Source organism: Engraulis encrasicolus, chromosome 14 (genome assembly GCF_034702125.1).
Source record: "Engraulis encrasicolus isolate BLACKSEA-1 chromosome 14, IST_EnEncr_1.0, whole genome shotgun sequence".
NCBI classification, from domain to species: domain Eukaryota; kingdom Metazoa; phylum Chordata; class Actinopteri; order Clupeiformes; family Engraulidae; genus Engraulis; species Engraulis encrasicolus.
This window is the reverse complement of record NC_085870.1, coordinates 38,446,464-38,470,726: the sequence shown is the minus strand read 5'-3', so window position 1 is coordinate 38,470,726 and position 24,263 is coordinate 38,446,464. Positions and strand designations below refer to the sequence as shown.

The window sequence follows — 24,263 nt, the reverse complement described above, 5'->3', positions numbered from 1 at the left end:
TACTAACATTTTCGTTTTGTGATTTAAAATCAATAATAATAAAAAACCCAAAGAGTGCTCTGGGACCAAATACACTAGAAGATGTTAAGTCAACTCTGTAAGTGTTGAAATAACACTGCATTTTTTTTTACTGTGCAGGTTCATTTGGGGTGGGGGATTGTACTTTGATTTTTGACCATTTTGATTGTAGGGGGGATGGCATCCCCCTTCATCCCCCTACAATTCGAGCCCTGCTTGTAAGGCGTTCCACTGGCAGAAGGTTATGCATTACAAGGCTACTCCGGCGCTGCCAGTAGTTCTGCTATTGCACTCCTTGTATGTCATTACATCAAGACATGCTACAGTGGTGGGCTGGATGGCAGATACTAAGCTGAGAATGAGGATGTATCCAAGCACATTTATTTATTCACATTTTTGGACCGCAAGGCCTCTCCGTCACAGAGGTTTCCCTCCTCTCTCTCTTCACATTATGTAAGTGAAACCGGTTGTGTGTTGGTAATACCGTATACAGCTCAACCTCCATGAATGATGTTTTAATAACCCTTCATCCTATCATAACACTATTTTAATGGTGTCTCTTTAAATGTACAGCATTTAGATTTGTGTAAAAAACCTATTCTAGTAGTAAGCGTCTACAATGTATTGTTTGAAATTATTCTGTTACGGTTAAGGTAGCTGAAAAAAAGTTATTGGTTGTTTGCTGTCATTACCCCAAATCTATATACATAAAATGTTTAAAACATAGTTTAAAATATAGCTAAACTGATTTACAATATGACTCTTATAATTTACACTAGTGTAACCTCTTGTTTTCTCTTATTCTGAAATACTGATTTCCAAACATCGGACTGAACGAATCCATTTTAAGTACCACATGGTTGTACCTTCCAGAGCAATAACAGCAAGAACCTTTGGTTTCTCTGTCTTTAATAAAAGTTTCTGAGACACAAAAAGCCACTTTCGATCCAAACAAAATTGGACTGGAGACCTCCTCGGGTTGTTTCTGTCATCATCAGGAGGTGATTTGTGACCCCGAGATGGGTGTTCTATACCAGTGTTTCCCAAACAGGGGTATGTGTACCACTAGGGGTACGCAAGCACTCCTCAGCGGGTACGTGGAGAAATGTAATAATGACAAATACATGGAGTGTAGCCATGGAGTGGGAAACACTGTTCTATACTAGGTCTATAGTAGGCTACAGTGCAGTCTGGTGGTTATTTGGGGACATTTTCTGAGAGGAGGCTTTGCTTTGTCCTGTGATGGTGGGAGGAAATGAACAAATTCTCAAGGACTTACACAAGCACACAAACACAAGGATGGCAGGACACTCTCCCCTTGTAACCCCTGACCTGGAGAAAAGAAAACAACAACTCCACACATCTTCATTGGCTTCAATCTGACAGAGAAAAAGTGAAGGTACCATAAAAAAGATAGCTTACTAGATAAATGTTGATAGTAACCTGGTCTGGAATTGAACGGATGTTTACAGGTCGCAAGGCCAGGCACCTTTAAAAAATAAATGATGAGTCGGTATATAATTGATTGACTCTCCATGGGAAAAAATGTCCTTGCAGCGTGAAAGATGGTACCCAGTAGTTATGACTTCATGCAACAGTCACTACCCTTACCTTAGCCACACCTTAAACCTTGGGGTTACTGTAGGTGAAAATACTAAGTCAGTGTTTGTCAATGGGGGCTCTATCAGATGGAGATGGAGTCAGCTGAGAGTTGGTGGTGCTTTAGTCTAATTTATTTTTTAATACTAAGGGGGGTGTTTGGCAAGCTCATGATGAGGTCAAGGGGGTGTTTGTTCAAAAAGGTTGAGAAGCGATGTCCTAAGTGATAGAATCATTTTTACTAAGGGGGTGTTTAGCAAGCTTATGATGAGGTCAAGGGGGTGTTTGTTCAAAAAGGTTGAGAGGCGCTGTCTTAAGTGATAGAATCATTTTCCAAATATAGAATATGGCAATGATATTTTTATTCAGCTTTAGACCTCCCTGAATATGTTGTGGTTTAGGATTCAGACTGAAGCAGAATGATCTGATTCCTCAGATGGTCCAGAATACCTAGCATGATCAGTTACACTGCATGTTTTGGAAACTTTGGGACCATAAAAAACAAGTATTCAGATACTTTGTTATGGCATTTATAAATGTCATGCTTTCCAGACATTTGGCAGACCTTGGAAAACACTACCTTAAAAATAAAACCATGAGGAAGATTATGGCACCTTAACCGAATGACTTGCAAACATATATGAAAACAAAGACTGATAAGGCTTTTGTTTTGTATTGAATGACTAATTATTTATATACTTCAGATTTTTTGAATGTGAGAAAACTACATATTTCCCAAAAACATGCATTTCTTGTGCCAACATATTGTTCTGGTACAGAAAATGAGTGCACAATGTGATCAGTCCATGGCAAAAAAAAAACTTTTTGTGAGTTTATGCTAGATTTGCTTACTAAATAAGCACATGGGCCTAAATCCAGTTCATTGTCAAAAGAGCTGTGACTTGGCATGTTACAGTCTGCCTGTAGACACTAGTATACAATTTAAGTTCACTGGAAGTTGAATGAATCTTTTGCTCATTGCTCCAACTACCTCATCTCCTCCCTCCAACTTCCAACTTCCAACTCCTCCTCATCAAAGAAAAGGAACTGCCGTATTGTATTCTACCTTAGTTCCTCGGATTACTCAAAAACATGATGGATCTGTAGCCAGGCTGCGCCCTCCTAGTGACGCAACACCTTCGGCGAATCTCGATTGCAAGTCTATGATAATCAGGCAAATGGATCTGAGCCAGAAAGCCTTTAGAGTGCAACCCAATATATGCAGGAGAGGAGGGCGCTGTCATCTCCCAAGGTGCACCACACAGCAGCACAGTTACAGGTTTGTGTAATCCTGTATTTCAATTAGTGGCTCCTGCTGTGGATCTCAACACTGTCAGCACTAGTGGCTGCATCCATTTAAAAAGGAGGCTGCCTTCGGCGCTGTGGCAGAGCGGCAGTGTGCTAAGCCCCCCACATTTGAGCTTGCATGCCCACGGGGACCCCTGGTTCGAGTCCGGCCGGGGTCATTTCCCGATCCCACCCCGTCTCTCTGTCCCACTGGCTTTCTGTCACCATCTCAGACTGTCCTATCAAATAAAGGCATAAAAAGCCCCTAAAAATGTATAAAAGGGGGCTGCCTTAGTCGTTAACCTCTTTTGGTCACCCTCGAGGATGGATAAAGTCAGTGCCAGTTATGCTTCTTGCAACTTCCTCAGCGTAGCACATTTGGAAATGTCTTCCTGTCACAAGAATATAAAGTGCTTTATATTCACAGGGGTGGTCTTACAGTAAACAACATAATTAATAACACAATAAGATTAACCATTAGAAATGCACTTTTCCAACAGAGCCTGAAATGTCCCTTTGTAGTGTCAGCACTCAAACTGAAGCACTTGACTGGGGCCACTCCACCAGCTGAGGGTCAGGCTACCTCTGTCACTGTCTGTGGGGTAGCTGTGAGCCTCCTATGGGCCATGTTGGCAGGCTGACTAGGTGTCCCATCGGGCCGGGCGAGAGGGAGAACACTCTCAGAGTCATGAGCTGCAGTAATCAGCAGCGCTGGCCCTCTTTGAAGTGCCACCGTGGCGTGACCCACACAGGGGGAGTCTCTAATTGCTGCATGGGTGGCCTTGGCTTCTCTTGCCTTCTCTTCCCTCTGCTTCCCCTCCCATCTGGCCCTTATGTTACTCTATTTTGCTCTCTCTCTCTCTCTCTCTGTAGGTCTGTGTAGGTCTGTGTGTGTGTGTGTGTGTGTGTGTGTGTGTGTGTGTGTGTGTGTGTGTGTGTGTGTGTGTGTGTGTGTGTGAATGTGTGTGTGTGTGTGTGTCTGTGTGTGTGTGTGTGTGTGTGAGTGAGAGAGAGAGAGAGAGAGAGAGAGAGAGAGAGAGAGAGAGAGAGAGAGAGAGAGAGAGAGAGAGAGTTTATTTTGGCTCTTGACAGACAGAGACGCATAAATCAAGTGGTCCTTTGATCATTTCACTGACTTATAGCCAAAGGATTTATGGGAGTGAAAACATGCTTTGGATGTTCTTCTGCAGCTTAAGCCTACTGGCTAAATGTTTTTCTTATAATAATGATTTAATCAGATGCTGACTATTTCGAACACAACTGCAAAAACACAATACCCAATGCATGATTCATAACTCTCCAAGTCAAATATGATTCAGGGTCTTCGATATTGGCAGGACGTCCAGGATTTTCGTAAACTTTGATTTATTTAACTAGGCCTATGTGTTTTTTTTATTAAGCTATGTTCAGTTTTGTAGAGCACCTGTTTTCAGTTCATGACATCACAGGCGCGAGCTGTGTTCCTCAGTTTAGTGAAAGTGGGTGTATCAGAGCCGTATATATGCTGCAACACTGCCACCTATCGCCCAACTGAAGAACACGCTACTTTATGCTACACCGAAACAGGAAATGTACAGTAGAGTAAAGATTCAGGTGTTTAAGCAGGTGCATAACGAGGTAAGTCACGTGTTATTTATTTATTTATTTCGAGGGCTATGCTCCTCACTTGGCATGGATTTTTCTACTTTGGGAGGCCTATTCCAGACTATTTATAAAGGATGAACTGGTTAGGCCTAATAGGGTGATATGAATCGAAATTACGCATGATTATTGGCTGCGTAATGGTCTAACATCTCACAAAAAAACATTAGCAATAGAATAGGCTAGTCTACTCACCATATTCATCACCACCACCACCACCACCACCAAAAACAATTCGGCATTGAGTGCACTGCATAAATGACGCGTTTCCTTAATGTATGCAGTGTGTCATTTCGCGGTTTATTTATTATGACTACGAATTTCCACATGGTGCTGGGGCCGCAAGCAGTTGACGAGGTGAAACTTCCTAAAATGACACCCTCTCGGTTAGGCTATGTCGTAATCACATGACGCACTTGGAGGGTAGTTAAAAACTTGAACGCCTAAGCAGCAAAGACATCATAGCTCTTTGCGCTCTGCTTTACCCATCATGATATGGAGTATACTTTTGTTGTTCAATGGACTTTTGGCAGTGGTTCTGCTCTACAAGAGGCGTTCAAGGTAATTCTACTAATGCCTTGTAGCCTATTTTTTAAGCAGGTGAATGGTTTGATGTGTGAATTTTGAATGAAGGTGTGAGCGAATGTCCACTAATTGTTCATTTCGCTTGAATAGGCAGAAGAACGAACCACCTTTGGATAAAGGTTTCATACCTTGGCTTGGGCATGCTCTGGAATTTGGGAGAGATGCAGCAAAGTTCCTCGGTCGGATGAAAAAGAAGCATGGCGATATTTTCACGGTAACATTCTGAGCAAAACACTCGCAACAGGTGGCGCTTGTGTCCAAACTGACAATAAAAATAATGCTTTACAGTGTAGCCTATAGGCTATTTAAATAGCCTACTTGACAAGTTTATTAATTTACATCTTTATTTATTTAAATGAGAACCCTTGTTTCTGTTGTCAGTCTTACAAATTCATGATTAAAGTTAACAACTGACTTAAACTGGTGTTCTAAAATAATTTTCTGCAACAACTTTTGACTCATTCTATTGTATTTTAGTGATACTGAAGGCCTACAGATAGTGTCACAATCCCTTCTTACAATTCTATTTCAGATGTCTGAGATGAAACACAGTCACAGTAGCTTAATAAATGTGTAATACATTATTAGTCAGTCGCCAGGCATTTGCCCACTATTTCACTTTGACCCATTGCTTAACCTCTTCAGCATACAGTATCAGCTTGTCGTTGTTCATATATCACCCTCACCCCCACCCCCCCCAGGTGCGTGTTGCTGGGCGATATGTGACTGTGCTGTTGGACCCCAATGCGTACGATGCCGTACTCTCCGACAAAGAGGCCCTGGACTTCAAGTGTGTCGTCAAGGTGCTTATGCAGAGAATGTTCAGCCTGACATTGCCCAATCACGACCCAGTGTCCGAGAGGGCCTGGATGAAACAGTAGGTGTCTAGAAGTGTCAGCATTCTGTCATCAGTTGTGTGGCAATGTCACAAAAGATAAGATGTTGTAAAAGATAAGTCATTTTACTGATGCAGGGCAAATGACATCATATCCTACAAGAAAAACGGGAATGAGGAATGCTTTCTAACCACTGGAACCCTTGAGTCACCTGTGATAGTCTCCAAAATGTGAAGGTCCAAACAGAAGGTTCCTTGTTGAAAGTGGTAGTCTGAATAATCTGAGGCCTCGGATTATTCAGACTACCATTTCAACAAAGAACCTTCTGTTTGGACCTTCACATTTTGGAAATAGTCACAAGCCAAATTACTCAAGTTATCATGTCCTGTCTGAAGAGCACCTGATTGTTTTACAAACAATTGACCAAATGCAGCACTCTCCTTTTCCTCATTTTTCACCTGTGATAGTGTTTCCTTCCTTGTTCTGCTCTGCAGGCACTTTCAGGGCCCAAGTCTGGTGCAGCTGTGCCAGTCTATGCAGAGTAACCTTCAGTTGGTGTTCAACCGCACAGATGTGGCCCAGAACCCACAGCAGTGGAGGAGAGACGGGCTGTTCAGCTTCTGCTATAGCCTGCTCTTCAGGTGAGCCCTGGGTTGATGCTTGTTGTCACTTGTTTATTTTATTTATTTACATTGTCATTCATTCATTCATTCATTCATTCATTCATTCATTCATTCATTCATTCATTCATTCATTCAATCAGATAAGAAAGTAGTGGAAGAGAGATAGGTAAGGATTAGGGAATGACCCTACCCGGATTCGAACCTGTGTCCCTTTGGCCAATGTTGCTATATTATATTGTATATGGTACTTGTGCATCAGCGTGGTCTGCCACAGCACCCCCAAGTCTCACTTGTTGCTATGAGTTGTGTTGGCAGACTCTCATGTCTCTCATGCCTCTCATGTCTAATGTGTCTTGTGTCATCCAAACAAGTTCATCAATTGGACTTCTTTTTAAGAGCTTGAAATATGTTTTTTCTCTTATCTAAAGACCCACATCAGTTCTGCTATGAGGTCAAGCTATGGTGCTAATGAAAGACTAAATGTCACAGGTGAAATATTAAGTTGAATGTTAGGCCAGATCATAAAGGGTCAGAAACAGGAAAAGCCTGATGTATTTAACACAGCTTTCCTTGTGAGGGCCTACACACCTTGAAAGTCTCTTTGCGGGAGCAGATTTTCAAAGTTGTATCATTACATTAATCTTTCAATGTGTAAAAGAAGAGCTTAACACTATTACAGTACAATATCAGCAAAAATAAATAAAATAAACATAAACAAAAAAGTGAGAAGCAGCAATGTTGCACTCTCCTAACGCATATGGCTTCTTTTAGTAGCTACTCTGTCTTGAATGCTAATTTGTATCAGCTGATTCTGAGATGGTTGGATCAAATTTGTGGCAGGGTTTTGTTTTTTTACGTTCTGATTGACACCTCTGTATGTCAGTGCAAACTTGTCTGAGTTATGAAACACAGAGAAAGATAAACTGTCAGCTGTATAGGTCAACCTGTCTGTTAGCTCGCCCAAGTCTGACCTACAAGTTACATAATGCCAATAAAAACAAACGGTAGCTATGTTCACCATATTCACTCACTCATTTACTCAACTCGTGTCCTAACTTGCTCACTCACCGCGGACAGTAAAGCAGGGGATAAGGGCTGTCAGCTGACAGTGCACTTTTATACACGGCTAAGACTAACCTACCCTCCCAACAGCTCCATTGGCAGGGGAATCAGTAGACATTTGTACTGGCAACGCATCATGTTCTATGTCAACAATGTAGTACGCCGTTTTCATCTACATTTTGTTCCAGGTCTTGACAGCTTGTCAGTTTGACAGCTTGCATTCGCTTAATAGGGAATAACATTTCCAGTGCTTACAGTAGGATAATTTACCTGAAGTTCACTATTAAAGTGGACATCTTTGACCTAGTTGTCATCGTATCGACGTTGATAGGAAATGCAAGGCCAAGTCCATCAAAGGGAAAAAAGTAAAGAGGAGAAAGAAAAAAATTGTGTGAAAAAATTGTGTGTGAAAAGATGAGTTGCAATTATACAGTGACTTTCACAAATACATGGTTGAGAGAGAGAGAGAGAGAGAGAGAGAGAGAGAGAGAGAGAGAGAGAGAGAGAGAGAGAGAGAGAGAGAGAGAGAGCAGTGATTCGCAATGTAGGCTTCACACGCAATATATGACTTAACCACCGTTGGGACTCCACCCTCCCCCATCCCCAGGCTTGTCTTGATAATAAGACATGAAGCATCCTATTGTTGGCATGGTGTCTATGGCCTTTTCTGTGCACCAGGCATCTGTGTACCAAAGGCTTTGTGGATATGACAGTATACCGTGCGTCTAGACTCCACAATAAAGGGCGCTAAGCCCAACGTCTGGATGGGATCACTGACTAGGCCACGATGTGTCGTGCAACCTGCGCTGTCTTTTTGTCGAGTGATGACAATGGACGTCACTAAAGCGTGACAACTCTAAAAGAGGCATTGAGCAGGAGCTTTAGATTTACCTCAGAGTCGTCCAGTGTGTAAAAGAACAAGTGCAGTTGCATGGTGCATTCTCAGATAAGGGGATGTGTCTGTGCTGTGTGAGTAGGAGGGTGTGGGGGGATGAGGACAGATTTGGTATCTATTAGCCAGATTGCGTCTGAGGTAAAGGGGTGTGTTTGTCTCAAGGTGTGTGTGTGTGTGTGTGTGTGTGTGTGTGTGTGTGTGTGTGTGTGTGTGTGTGTGTGTGTGTGTGTGTGTGTGTGTGTGTGTGTGTGTGTGTGTGTGTGTGTGTGTGTGTGCGGAAGTGAAAGATGAAGTGCTTATTTCTCTAGAAGAAACTATGACACTTTGCAGTGTGGCCTTTTTTGTCTCCTGAATGCAAGTTGGGTGTGTCTGACGTGTTCTTATCTTCCCGTTATAGGGCTGGCTACCTCACCTTATTTGGAGTTAGTGGCAATGACATCACACAGCTCACCACCGTGTATGAAGAGTTCCGGAAGTTTGATGGCATCCTTGCCAAACTGGCACGTCAGACAGAGAAGAAAGGTAAAATACATAATCCTTCAGAATTATTACAGCTTCACAATGTGTATTAATTAGGTTGATATTTGTTGGATTAGATTGTTACCAGAATTTGTTCCTTTTTTGCATGGCCTTTTTTATTTTTAACGCCTGTTTTTATTTTTTACGGCTGTTTGTAATTTTTATTATCAATAGTTTTGGCACTGAATACAATTGATTAGAATCGCTAGTTTTGTATAACCTGGCTCTCGCCAGATCTGTGTAGTTACCGCACAGTGCCACCAGGGGCGGCTCCACCAGCTTCACACACAGGTCACCAGCAACAATGGCAGCTTGCGTCAAGGAATCACATATCAGCTTTAGTGTAGACTACCTTTACAATGATTCTGTAAAAGATGAATAGACCATTTTGAAGGATTGTATTGTTGGCAGTGGTGGACAAGTGGTAGATAAAGCCACACGTTCTGAAGATAAATCCAACAACACGCTGGTCCTCCAGATCTGTGAGTGGAACTCGTGTGACTGTGTGGAACTACACAGCTCTGGTGAGACTATCAGGGTGACGTTCCAAGAACACGATTAAGTGATCAATCTAGCTGCATGCAGGAAGTGGTAAACCTGCTAATAGATAGCTCACGTGTCAATTAGATAAGAAAATGAGGACTCCAGGCTCTTCTATTAGGTGATTTACCACTACCTCAAAGTTAACTTAGCCTACTCAGCCAGGGTCTTGGAATACTCGCCAGGTTAAGCTTTGTAGGTTCATCAATGATGATGAATAAATGTACGTCGATGATGTTGAAGTGTAATTTCAACACAGACTTGTTGGGTATAGCAAATGCGTCACAGTACTGCAAGACTTCCCCATTGTTGATGTGTCCAACACAAGAGGCCCTTTCCTGACTTATGCAATGGCCTTGAGTAACATCCAACTGACTGTATCTTACTGTAAACGAGTTTCATCTCAACTCATATCGGGGAAAAGACAGTTTCAAAAAATTGCTGTTTCTGGAAATGGAGGTTGCATAACAAGTTAACGTAAAACTCCCATATTTGTCATGACAAGGATTGACGGAATCACTTCAGCCTGAGGGATGGGACCTCCATGGTCAACGTGATGTTAAGTTGATAAATATGCAGGCTTTTGTAATGCCTTGTTCTGTTGAGGTCGGGCTCTGGAGAGTGGACTAGAACAGATAACCAAATCTGTGTTCCGAAAAACACAAACTCGGAGCAGATTGGTGTAGTCTGAGTTCGTTAAGCATTAGTGTTCCCAGACATTTGTACTGTCCTAAACACAAACTCGGAGCAGATTGGTGTAGTCCGAGTTCGTTAAGCATTAGTGTTCCCAGACATTTGTACTCTCCTAAACCGTTGCAATAGAATGCATTTACAACTGATGTCAGGAGAACTAACTTGGATTTACCGGCTACCGATTTGCAAAAGAACGGGGCATTAGTCTTCACTATATCATTAGCATTTTATTTACCTTTTTGTCCAGCGAGTCACCTAACCTCACATCTCTCCAGGGACTGGAACCAATGACATGTCATAAGTCACTTTGGCTGTAAGTGTCAGCCAAGTGTAATGTAATGTAAGTCGCTTTGGTTATAAAGCATCTGCCAAATGCAATGTAATGTAATGTAGTGGTTTTTTTTATTTATTATTTATTTAACCTTTATTTAACCAGGAAAATAAACCCGTTGAGACTAAAAATCTCTTTTACAAGGGCATGCTGGGCAAGTGGCAGCACAAGTTACAAAATTAAAATTCCAGTTGCATTAAAATAACAAATCATATGACACAATAACAGTTACAGTTACAGACAAGGGAGTCAGTCTCAAGTGATCTCATCTTGGAATTAAAATCGCTCAATGGAATCAGGTGTTATGTAATGTAATGTAAGTGTAATGTAATACATAATATTCTAACAAAATAACGATGTGTTTGCTTTATTGCCAGAGGAGCGTCGCATGGCCAGCTGTGCTCAGGAGCGTCTGTGGCAGCTGCTGGGGGCCTGTGTTGTTGGCCGCGGGGAGGAGGGGGCTAGGAGGACCCTGGGGGGGCGCCCCCGCGGTGCCGGGGACAGCAGCTGGCAGCAGAGTTACCTGGAGTACCTGCAGAGAGAGGAGGTGGCGGAGGAGAGCCAACGCCGGGCCATGCTGTTCCAGCTCTGGGTCACACAGGTGAGCATGCACACGTCGGATACACACACGCACACACGCACGCACACACGTACGCACACACACACATGCTGCTGCAGCTCTGGATCACACAGGTGAGCTCCTTGGACATGAGTATATGCACACGCCGGAGATGCACACACGCACACACACACACACACATGCTGCTGTGGCTCTGGGTAACACAGGTGAGCTTCGACATGAGCATATGCACACGCCGGACACACACANACACACGTACGCGCATGCACGCACGTACGCACACACACACATGCTGCAACTCTGGATCACACAGGTGAGCTCCTTGGACATGAGCATATGCACACGCCGGAGATGCACACACGCACGCACGCATGCACGCAAGCACGCACGCACGCACGCACACACACACACACATACACACTCACACACACAGTCTAATGTCACACAATCTCTCACTGTCTCTCACACACACACACACACACACACACACACACACACACACACACACACACACACACACACACACACACACACACACACACACACACACACACGCGCGAGCGCACGCACACACAATCTCTCACTGTCTCACGCGCTCTCTGCAATCTTACCCTCTCACAGTCTCACTTATTTTCCACTGCTTGTCTGCACAGGCCCCCGGGCTATTGTACTGTAGTCACTCGTCTCTTTCACTGCCTCTCTCTTTCCCTCTCACTCACCCAGTTTCTCCCCACACACATTGTACACAGACACAGACACACCTACACACGATGTCTCTCTATCTCGCTCCCTCTCTCTGTTAATTTTCTCCTCACACACATTGCACAAACAGAGACAGAGATTCTCTCTCTCTCTCTCTCTCTCTCTCTCTCTCTCTCTCTCTCTCTCTCTCTCTCTCTCTCTCTCTCTCTCTCTCTCTCTCTCTCTCTCATTCACTCTCTCTCTCTCACACATACACAAGCACACTCACTTCTTCAACAGAGGATGACAAACCGTAGAAGTGAATGGTTTAATCTCCTTGTGTGGTGAGGTTGCCTAACATGGCTCTGGTCTCCAAGCCACAGGATTGCAAGATTTACAAGCAGATTATGTTTGCTCTGCTCCCCACTCATGCCTGTACATATAGGCTACTGTATGCCTGGTCTTCTCTCATGTGCATTGTATTGCATAGAATATACAGAGGGAATGACAAACACAGAGCAGCAGATATAAGACTAGGAATAATCCAGTACCACCACTGCTTGTTTTAAAGTAGGCTTCTACAAATATACAATCCATTAGATAACAATAGCAATAGATAACGCAGCGGTGCTGTGAAGCATTGCGCTGAGACCCATACCGTACATGGGCTACAGTGTGCAATGGAGACCCAGGTTCAAGTCTGGCCTGGGACATTTCCCAACCCTACCCTATCTCGTTTTCCGTCTACTTTTCACTGCCCTGTTGAAAGAAAGGCATAGCTGTAAAAGCCTAAAGACAAATATTTAAGTAGTAATAGATTATTATTAACATGTTCGAAAAGAAGAGATAAAACAGGAGACAACCACCACAACCACACCTACGTACATAAGATGATAAATCTTTCCGTAAACTAACCCAAACCAAACAAGCCATGTTCCTTGTACCTAGCTAGGGGCTATTTGGAATGTTTTAGTGTTCTAACTTCTGTGTAACTAAATATTAGTTCAACTGCTTCAGGAAATGAATTCAACCGTTTTCAATAGGCCTATTTTGGCACCCTAGGGTTTGACATGAAATGATATCAGTACATGATGATGCTGACACTGGTTTCTGTGAGAATATGTATAATCCATGAGTAATCCCATCGATACCACAGGCTACTGGTATCGGTGTATGTGTACAGTAAGGAAAGCCGACTCCAAAGGGGCCAGTTGTCCCGGGCCTGGGGAGAAAGAGGGCCCAGAAATATGTATGGGTATGTATTTAGAGGGGGGCTCTATCAAATTACTTTGTCCCGGGCCTGGTTAAAGCTGTCAGCGGCCCTGTGTACAGTACATGTGCTTGTGGTTGTTTTGCTCTGTTGCGGAGAGTGAGTGTCTGTAACCATGATAATTAATATCAGAATATAAAGTGGGAAAGGCTTCATTTGTAAAGCCGTATTTATCCAGACAATGGTGCTCTGCTGAGGAAAAAAGGTGTATAGTCTCCCAACGTAAAATTTCAATGACAGGGATCTAAGACCTTAAGCCCTTAAAGACTCTAGGTGCAACCTGAGAGGTACAGTAGCAAGGAATTTTCCTTTAAAAATAATTCACAGGAGATCTCTTGAGCAAAACCAGACAGCTCAAGGTATGGAGGGGTTAGACAAGCATACGTATGTGGGGGTTTTGTGAGTCTCAGGGTGAGCTAGTTAAAATGGGCTGGAGTGTAGTATTTCCATCGAAGGATCAGTCTCGACTGCAAGTTCTTGGGCTCTTCTTACCCCTTCTACTGTAGTCCTTATACCAGAGTTTTCAGGTACTTAACATATGGAAGAAATTGAGGAGCCCTGAGCACACGTTCCTCTGAGCAGCATGTCTCCAAATTTCAATCTTTTGGGTTGTATTGTATTTCATCACTAACAATTTGACCACCGTTGGAGTGTAAAATAGCCAACTTTTTTCTTTAAAATATGCACAATACAGTAAGGTCCTGGTTGCCGGTACAGTATGCCTCAGTAGCTAACTATCAAGAGTGGTAGCCACTTAATGCACGTGGCTCCTCCAGTGGCACGCTGTAATAGTCATTGAACAGTTAACCGTCATAGTACTACAATATTACTACGACTTTGTCATTGCCATTCAGGTAACAGCACAGTCATAAAGCTGTGTCTTAAAGCAGGGTTTCCCAAAGTGGGGTGCGTGCACCCCTGGGGGTGCGCGGCCTGCCATAAGGGGGTGCATGAGCTGAATAGAGCAATGGCTGATATGTGTGTTTTTATACAGAATTCATGAACATTATGTAGTTTTTAATTGTTTGGTGAATTGTATGCGTGAAGGGTCCATCTGAGGTGTAATTTATAACTCCTAGACTTGTAATAATGGCAGAAATAACGTCAGGGCTATTGGAAATGAGGATTGCCCAAAACATTCGCTTAGGGGGTACGTGAACGACATTGAAATGTAAAAGGGGGTGCGCAGGGGGAAGAGTTTGGGAACCGCTGTCTTAAAGGGTTACGCGTGGCTCTGTAGCCTTCCCACCCTGTGGACCTGGCAGCCCAGGTAGGCTACTAAAGACAGGAAGTAATAGTACCTGTAGTCCTCACTCTCAGACTCTCACACTCACACTCAACACACATTCCTCTGTGGTGACAAAGCCTGAACACGACACCTCATGTGTTTATGCTCTGATGTAGTCTGACAAGTAGAAGGCTCATCGCATTGCATTCCTCGTTCCCATGGCAACTGGCTTCTTTTGTCTTTTCGCTAGCGGTGGGCTGTGTTGTGTGTTTGTGTGCTATCCGCGCGTTCGCGCGTCCGTTTGTGTGTGTTTGACACACACCACACCACGATTGACAATCGTTCCCTCATCACCTGGGAACACACACACAAACACACACACACACACACACACACACACACACACACACACACACACACACACACACACACACACACACACACACACACACACACACAGGTGTAGGTAAGATTGTCTTTCCCTCGTCAGCTCTGCGCATCACTGATTTCCAGGTTATGACCTGAACATGAGATAACTCAGGTGTGGAGAGAGGTGGAAGCTGAGGCAGAGCGATGTAGCTGATAGGCTGACACGCTTGCCTGCAGCACGTTGTGTATTGTTGTGCTGTGCTGCTCAGGTGTTGCACAATGCATTCCCACGCTCTCTCTTGGTGAATGGAAATAGTGTGCCACCCTGCTCAGTCATCTTTTGGCATGGCACGAGGCCAGGTGCGTGTGTCCCCTTAGGCACCGGGCAGGTAGAGAGAGCCAGGGCACAGCCAGCGCTGAGCCAAGCAGAGCTGCTGCCAGCGCGCTCACATGACATACCACAGCACCGTCCGCGCCCATCTGTCTGAACTAAGAGAGACTTCATTGTATTCCGAACCACACTCAAGACACATACTGTATACACAGGACGCGCACGCACGCATGCACGCGCACACGCACACACACACCTACCCTCACTCACTCATACAGTCAACCACAAACAAACACACCCACATACCCACACACAGTCTGATACCAACACACCCACATAATAATCCTGCATACACATTTCATCACTCATACACACCCACATATGTACACAGGCCCCCCCATACTTTCCCCCATCGCTATTTTCCTATCCTGCATTTTTTTTCTTTTGGCTTCTCGGGCCCCACTGCCTATCCTGGCAGGGCTGCTGACAGCTTTGGCAGGGCCCAGGACAAAGTCATCTGAATCCCCCCCCCCCCCCCCTTCAATACATGCAATGCATTGAGTCAATTTGACAACCTAATTCTGGACCCCCTCTGTTCCTGGGCCCGGGACAGCAGACCCCTTTGTCCCCCCTGTCGGCTTCCCTGTGTCCTGGTATTACTTCATGTCACCCCGGCCGGCCGAACGCAGCGCTCCTGCTTGAATTATGCTGCAGTTCCCCTGTCACCCACACGAGAGCACTGTAGTTTATGGCCTGGCCTCTGAAAAACACCCGGTAAATCACCGGCGCCTCAAAACGGCATTACATGGCAGTTTTCTCATCCGCCCGACAGCGTATGAAAGGATAACGCACACAGGGCTGTCGGCCGTAGATCTTCGGTGGAGGTGTGGAGAAGAAGGATGACGGCCTGTCAAAGCTGACCTCACTCTCTCCAGGCTGAAGCGTCAGTGTAGCCAAGAGAGGAGAGGAAGAACCTCACTGTGAACTCGATACACTTTTAGTTGATTTTTGTCTGCTGGTCAGATGCAGTAAAATGTTTACTTTGCTGTGTAGACGGTGCTATTGACTGTCACAGGTGCTCAGACTGTCTATAAACAACCTTGAGCTTGGGCCTTGTTAAATGGTGCACTCAGATTCCGGAGTGGGAGAGAGATATCGTGTAGGGCGGGAAAGGAGTCAAATGAGCCAAACCAGCCCATGGCATGGGTATATTTTGCAGATCCTCTAAGCAGTGCATCACAGAACCCAAAAAATGTCATTGAATGTGTTGTCTCTTAAACACATGCTGTTCCATCAGTGGACTACTGTTTAAGACACTACAAAAACTTCTACCGTAGTACTACTATGACAATGCACAGGGCCTTAAGTAATACATTACGACTTGGTCAGTGCCATTCTGGTAACAGCTAATTCATAACAGAGGTCATGTCTTACTTGGATAACTGTATTTTGGAATTCGTTATAGGTACAGTAGTCTTAGATGGTTACAGGTGCCCAGTCTAATAATTCACAACCTGTACAAACATTTTGCTTACAGTAGTTATGAAGGTGGTAAACCAGCACCACCCCTGCAGTAATCAAACAAAACATCAGCAAAACAACTGACAGGGTTACAACAGGGGTTGAGAATTAACCACTGGTTAATCAACCACTCGTAGAAACATTTTGCACCAGCAGCACGTTTTCCCACACTGTGGTTCAATTTAGGAGATTGCCTCATGAAGGTGGAAAACCAGTACAACCACATTTATAAACAAACAGAATATCAGCAACCCATCTGTAAAGTCTCTGTGGGTTGAACTTGAGTATTATAAACAAGCACTCCAGACTACAGACATTCCCTTTACTTGAACTATATCTGACTCACCTGTTCATGCATCTAGACGAGACACACGGCTTTGTGCCATTCTTCAAGTACCACTTGTCAGAAACTGGGTTAGGTCAGGATGTCGTGATCAGACAGTTTCGATAGTGACAAAGTCAACAGACAAGCCCCAAGTTGTGCGGTGTATCTAATTTAACATGCATGCATACCATTACGTGTCATGAATCATACAAACTTGAGACACAACTTTCTTGGGAATTGAAAATCATGTTTTAAACATTTCCATCTGAAACTGAGCAACCCTCTCTTTTTTGTCTGTCTCTTTTCTCCCTGTTGCCAGGGCAACGCGGGTCCGGCTGCCTTCTGGCTGCTCGGCTTCCTCCTGACGCACCCCGAGGCCATGTGTGCCGTCAGGGCCGAGATCAAACGCCTCCAGCTGCAGCGCCACCCCCTGGAGAGTCTGCAGAACAACACGCCTGTGCTGGGTGAGCATGACATGCAATGGAACATAACATTACATTACATCATGGTCTGCAGAAATTCGGTATGTTCGTGTACTGGGTGAGCATGACATGCAATGCATTACAATATAGCCTATAGAAACACACACCTGTACTGGGTATTGGTTAAGCAGCATGAAAAAAAAATCAAACATTCCATAACAGGTCTTCAGAAATACATGTATATTCCTGTAGTGAATATAATTGTGACTAAAGTCAGGTGAATAAATCTCAGAAGCAGTTTGCAGAAGCACACGCTTGTACTGAGTGGCCATGAAATGCACTGAAACATCAAAACATTACAGCATATTCAGCATGCACCATATACAACATATTCCATTACAGTGTGCAGAAAGTCCACTCCTGTCCTGACGCGGGACTGAGCGAGCCGGAAATGCGATGAATCATGCGAGTACTGTATTACAATACAGTACAGTACGTATGCAGATGTACAATCCTGTACTGTACTGTATTGAGAAACTAAATGCACACAATTACTGTACATTACTGATACAGTAGACTATTGCAACATATAGCAAGAGACAGTGCTGTATGCAGGAGCGCACCTCTGTTCTGGGTGATCATGAAATGCAAACATTGCATTACAAAACACTCAGGACTTAACTTAACCCATTGACGCCTAAGGCACCTGCAAAAAAAGGGTGCTGAATGCCTGAGCCCTTTTTAAGAAAAGCTGCCCTCAGTCTTCAAAAACCTAAATATCTCAGCTTATGAAGTACATAAAAATATGCACTAAGTTGCATTTAAACGCTAAGAACCCCATCTTTCATTAGAATGTGTTCATTCATCTCAAACAAACAGAGATTTTTAATGAAGTTGTATCAAATCTCATGAGCCTGAATGTTGCGTAATGCAGCTCCAGGCACCAGGGCCAATGTTGCGCAACATCAGGCATCAATGGGTTAAGTAAGACGACCAGTCCTCAGAGGTGAAAATCGTGTAGATTTCCCCTTGTATTCTCATTGAGAACTGCGCCCACAGTCAACACCATTCTAAAAGTTAGGGGCTAATACGGGTTTTTCACATATGCTGCTGAGGACAAACCACTAAAGTCAGGGACAGTAGACAGAGACACAACAAAACGTGTACGGATTAGTTTTCATCTGAGGATCTTACAAGTATATGTAGTATGTCTACTCGCACTTGCTGGTATGTCCTTTTTGTAACTCGCTTTGGATAAAAGTGTTTGCCAACTGTAATGTAACAAAGTAATGCCTATCTCTCACCTGTGCCTCTGCAGACAGCGTCCTCAGTGAGATGTGGAGCTTACCTGCATGTGTGTGTCTCACCTGTGCCTTTTGCAGACCTGAGTGAGCTTACCTGCATGTGTGTGTCTCACCTGTGCCTTTTGCAGACCTGAGTGAGATAGTGAGCTTACCTGCATGTGTGTGTGTCTACCTCTCTCCTGTGCCTTTTGCAGACAGCGTCCTGAGTGAGACATTGCGTCTGAGAGCTGCGGCCCTGATCACGCGTGAGGTGGTGCAGGACAAGGTGCTCCAGACCAGTGGAGGAGAATACCTGCTGCGGCGCGGGGACCGCCTCTGCCTCTTCCCCTTCCTCAGCCCTCAGATGGACCCGCAGATACACAGCCAACCAGAGGTGAGGATGACATGGATGTGGCTTCTGTGACTTCGCTCTCTCTCTCTCTCTCTCTCTCTCTCTCTCTCTCTCTGTCTGTCTCTCTTTCTCTCTCTCTCTCTGTCTGCCTCTCTCTCTCTCTCTCTCTCTCTCTCTCTCTCTCTCTCTCTCTCTCTCTCTCTCTCTCTCTCTCGCTTTCTCGCTCTCTTTCTCTCTATCTTTATTCAGACACTTTATTAGGTACACCTTGCTATTACTGGGTAGTAGAGTACTGGTACTTTTGTGCAATTTTGGTGAACCTGTGCAAATTGTAGCCTCAATTTCCTGTTCTTCCCTTATAGGAGTGGCACTTAGGGCCTGTCCCATTACTAATCTCCACCCCTACCCCTTTGCCTTCCTCTTGCCCCTCGTGCTTTCAAACAAAGCCGCAAGGTGTAGGGCTTGAAACGCAACCCCTATGGATTGGGATGCCCCTTGAACAATCACGGAATGACACTCACAGCTGTCAATAATTCCATGCATTAGATTGACGTTAATAGCGATTTTCTTCATGTGCGTTTCACAGAGAAAAGGGCCATCACACATTAGGACAATGTTAAACTTAGTACAATGGAATAATTATTACCACTTGAAAACCGACAATTGCGGCGAAAATACTTAATCTCGTGTGCTGTTGGGGATGCCGCGGTTTGCCGTCCATTTTTAAATGCAATCGCATGCATTCAGGGAAATCTGTCGAAGCCCTCCTTCCGTGAAGTGAGGTGTCAGAAAATCTCCGCATGAAAGCCCTTCGCCGAACCCCTACCCATCTGTCTGAACGTGAATCGGGATGCCACTACGCAAAACGGAGGCAAAAGCGATCGGCGTAGGGCTAAGGGGTGTAATGGGATTCACCCTTAGTGTGATACCTCCATACCAACCAGTGTGTGACCTGTGGTATATCAACAAGGCATTTTCACCCACTACCACTCACTCTAAAGCCTAGAAATGTAATTGAATATGCCAGTAGATCAGCAGTTTCTGAAATATCTCAGACCAGTCTGTCTGGCACCAATAACCATGCCACGTTCAATGTCACTTACATCTTATATCTTCCCCCTTTCTGATACTCAGTTTGAGCTGCAACAGATCGTCTTGACCATGTCTATATGCGGATGTTTTTTGGGCTTTTTATGCCCATTAGGACAGTCTGAGAGTGTGACAGGAAATGAATGGGGGAGAGAGAGGGTAAGGATCGGCAAAGGACCTCAGGTCGGAATCGAACCCGGGTCGCCAGCGATATGGTACCTAACTGCATTGAGTTGGTACCATGTCATTGGCTGATTAGAAATTTGCAGACAGGTGTGTCTAATAAAGTGGCCTATGAGTGTGTGTGTGTGTGTGTGTGTGTGTGTGTGTGTGTGTGTGTGTGTGTGTGTGTGTGTGTGTGTGTGTGTGTGTGCGTGCGTGCGTGCGTGCGTGCGTGCGTGCGTGCGTGCTCGTGCGCGTGTGCGTGTGTAAGAGCAATTAAGAGATGAAAGAGAGCGTGTTGAATGAAGGATTCTAGCCAGTGATGATGACTCATTTGAACTGTAACCCAAATTATTACCCTCTGCAGTCATTTACTCTGAGGGAGATCACATGTCCCTTACCCCACTGTTCTCTCATATGAACCAAACATGAAATTATTATGTTTACGTCATTCAGAAGGCCAGCTTTCTTTAATAGCTGGCACCCTAGACAGTGACTAACCAGGTACCACTTTATGTGTCAGGGCACATGAAAGGTTGAACACAAGCCAACAGATTAGTGGCTTGCAAGTCACGGCTGAACCTCTGTGGTTGCATTGCCCTAATTGTAGAGAGAAGAACACGGTGCAAGACAGGTCAAACCGGTATCTGTAGAGCATGCAGAAGTTAACCTGAAGACATGAAGCGACTGTCTTAGCACAGTACGTGCATGAAGGGTTGGGAGTATCTTTGGTAGTACTCACATGAATTAAATTACTGTCTTTGGTCGTACTCACAAACCAGGCATGCACTCTTGTCACCTTTTTCACCCCTGACCTGTTGGCATGCCTGGGAAACAAACACACGCACGGTCAAGAAAAAGGCAAGGTAACAAGGAACAAGAAAAGCAACCGAGCCAAAAGGTCAAGCAACTTAGCAGATGCAACGTTAGTATCAGGGTCATAGTATGGTCATCTCTCTCAATCTGTAGCTTCTTAATGCAGATGGGCACATCGATGGGCCTATTCACTCTGGTCTGAATACACTCAATTATGTCATGACAATGTTGCTATGACATTATCGAGAGATCAAGACTTGGTTATAACCGTTTTCGTAATCAAAATGTTATAACTGAGGCTCTGTGCCAAGCGTGTGAAGACTTTCCTATTCTCAGACCGTTTTCCTTCACAACGAACTGACCCTACTCAACTATGCTAACCCTGCACTAACCTATGTATTCTGCACTCCATCTCTCACATGCATTGTACACAGTATGTTGTTGCCTGTGTTGTACAGCATGTTTTCTCCGCTGATGCAAGTCACTTCAGATAAAAGTGTTTGCCAAATGCAAAGCAATGTGCCTAACCATTATATTCATGGCTTCAGAAAACTGTGAAGCTCAGGAAAGAGAAAAAGAGTAAAATATGAATAGTCGAAACGACAATAAAAAGGAATGCAGCTATTCCAGTGACTTCACAAGTGACTCAAGTGACTTCACAACATGGGGACATCTTGTGGCAGAATAGGGAAAACGGAAACATATCACAAAAAAGTACACTGGATTTTTTAAAATTTTAATAGAAAATAGTGTTAGTCCTCACTCATTCTCTTCCTTATGTGGCTTAGCCCTTTTTTTAGTTTTTACAGTGTTTGTGATACAAATGAGTGCGAGAGAGTTCTACCTGCTATATTCCAATTGGAATCGGCATAGTTTTGCTTGTCTTTCCTGCAAAATGACATGAATGGGTCAAGTCCCATCTTTTGGCTGTCTTTCCTGCGAATGCATCACACATCGAATGTACTTATGCAGTATTTAGCATCAACAGATGTTGACCCACTTAAGATGGCTGCATAGCACTATATATATTTAAAACATTTTATTCTTACTTATTTATCTATTTATTTATTTTCTCAGAAATTCAAGTATGACCGCTTCCTGAATGCGGACGGGACAGAGAAGAAGGTCTTCTTCAAGGGGGGAGAGAGGATGAAGTACTACAGCATGCCCTGGGGGGCCGGCAGCAACATGTGTGTGGGCAGACACTTTGCCGTCAGTGGCATAAAACAGTGAGTATACCATGCCAGGCTGGAAAGACTCCCATATCCTACTACATCTTCTCCATGTCATGTCATTCATAGCAGTAAAATGGGTTTATCTGTGAGAAACTGCAGGAAGACATGATAGAAAGATAAAAAGAAAGCATGTTATAAGGAGAAAATGTACAAAATGAGCGGAAAGCGGATTGGCCGAAGGGGAGCCAGAGGGGTTGAGCTACAAATAGAGGAGAATTTAATCTTCCACTTCTGCCTAAACTCCCATTTTTTGTGTTGTTTGACAGTAGATGTTTCACCTAATGTCCTAAAACCTTCTTCAGTTCTTGGTGAACTGACAATTCTGTGACAATTCACAACTCATTTATTAGTACATGTTGACATTTACTTAAATTGTAGAGGTAACCTCCGTGAACACTTTGTTCTTATATGGGTCATCTACACTGGTTTCTGCTCATTGTGCATGCTAGAGAGTTAGTTTTCTGTGGAACACTTCTTTTGTTAACCAAAGTCAGATGCATTTTTAGATGTAGACATATAAAAAATATTCAAACGCCATGTGCACATCACATCACGCCACACATATACAGTAGTATCTTCATGCATACTTTCACTAATAAATGTAATGAGCATTTACTGTATGCTGTTGCCATTTTGCTTTCTCTGTTTCTGCGGGAAAGAAAGTGAAAGCCCCATTGGGAAACTCCAACTCCCGTTGTCATTGTGACACAGCACTCCACAGCACACAAGTGAACACTGCACATTGCACACAACCAAATTGTATTTATGCCTCACCCGTGCAAGGGGGCAGCCCTCAATGGCGCCCCAGTGCGGCAGGACGGTACCATGCTCAGGGTACCTCAGTCATGGAGGACGATGGGGAGAGAACTGGTTAATTGCTCCCCTCATCAACTTGGTGGGTCGGGAGTCGAACCAGCAACCTTTGGGCTACAAGTCTGACGCCCTAAGCGCTTACCCATGAATGCCCATAATCACAGCTTGATATGTCTCCTCAATTGTCATTCATTCTCAGCATTACTGCAACTGAGGCCTAATGGTCCAATGATTCTTTGCTAATCAATGAGTCAATTGATCAAATCAATGTTATGCATCAATTAATCAATCAATCAATCAATCAATCAATCAATCAATCCGATCTGTGTGTCTGTCTGTCTCCATCAGGTTTGTGTACATGGTGCTCACCAACCTAGACTTGGCGTTGTGTGACGAGCAGTCGTCCATGCCCCCCGTGAACCCCAGCCGCTATGGCTTTGGCATGCTGCAGCCAATCGGAGACCTGGAGATCAGATATCGACTGAAGCCGGCAACAGCCAGCGCCTCCTCCCCTGAGGACTGTCGCCAGCGATGACAAGACTATTACTGTGTTATTTATTTATTTTTGTATGTATTTTATAATAATGCTTATTTATATGTGTATTTTATATTCTGTGTACAAAAATGTAAAATGAATGTAAAATGTTCCTCTCTGCTGAAAAATGATTTCATAAAACAAGAAGGAAAAAAAACACTGAAAATGGTTTGATTTGATTCATTTGATTTTCATCACTGTTATGTATCAGGATCTCAGCAAGGGGGTATGTCTACTTTCTTTAATGCATTCCCAGAAACATATGCAGAGTAGACCAAGCTCCTGGGAGCATTGCTAGAGTGCTGTGAATTATCAACACTGCGTGTCAGGCGGCAGCTTTTGAAAATGTAATGATGTCAGTAAGATTGTAGTGCCTCCTCCTCTTCATCATCATCATCACCATCATCATCATCATCATCAGGAAGTGCAATGGTTAGGTGGGTTGGTGGGGGGGTAATTACCCACTGGCTTGCACGAGGGTCTGTGGGGCTGCTGCTGCTGCTGCTGCTGGTGATGTGCGATTCTGGTGGGGGTAAGCCCCTCCGCTGGCGCCATTTTTGTGACAGACTCAGACGTGGCGAGCTCTTAAGACAGTCCCAGTTCCAAGACCTCCTGTGAGCCG

The 24,263-nt window shown here is 44.2% G+C and overlaps 1 protein-coding gene across 1 annotated transcript; it reads left to right on the top strand.

The window, feature by feature from the left end:
* Positions 1-4,976: 4,976 nt before the first annotated feature.
* Positions 4,977-23,784, top strand: ptgis (prostaglandin I2 (prostacyclin) synthase). The gene is made up of 10 exons (XM_063215695.1): positions 4,977-5,106; positions 5,221-5,344; positions 5,832-6,007; positions 6,461-6,607; positions 8,944-9,068; positions 11,007-11,230; positions 17,254-17,398; positions 18,855-19,033; positions 22,136-22,287; positions 23,455-23,784. Exons 1-10 carry the CDS (start codon positions 5,036-5,038, stop codon positions 23,639-23,641), a joined length of 1,530 nt encoding a protein of 509 aa, XP_063071765.1. The 5' UTR covers positions 4,977-5,035; the 3' UTR covers positions 23,642-23,784.
* Positions 23,785-24,263: the final 479 nt, after the last annotated feature.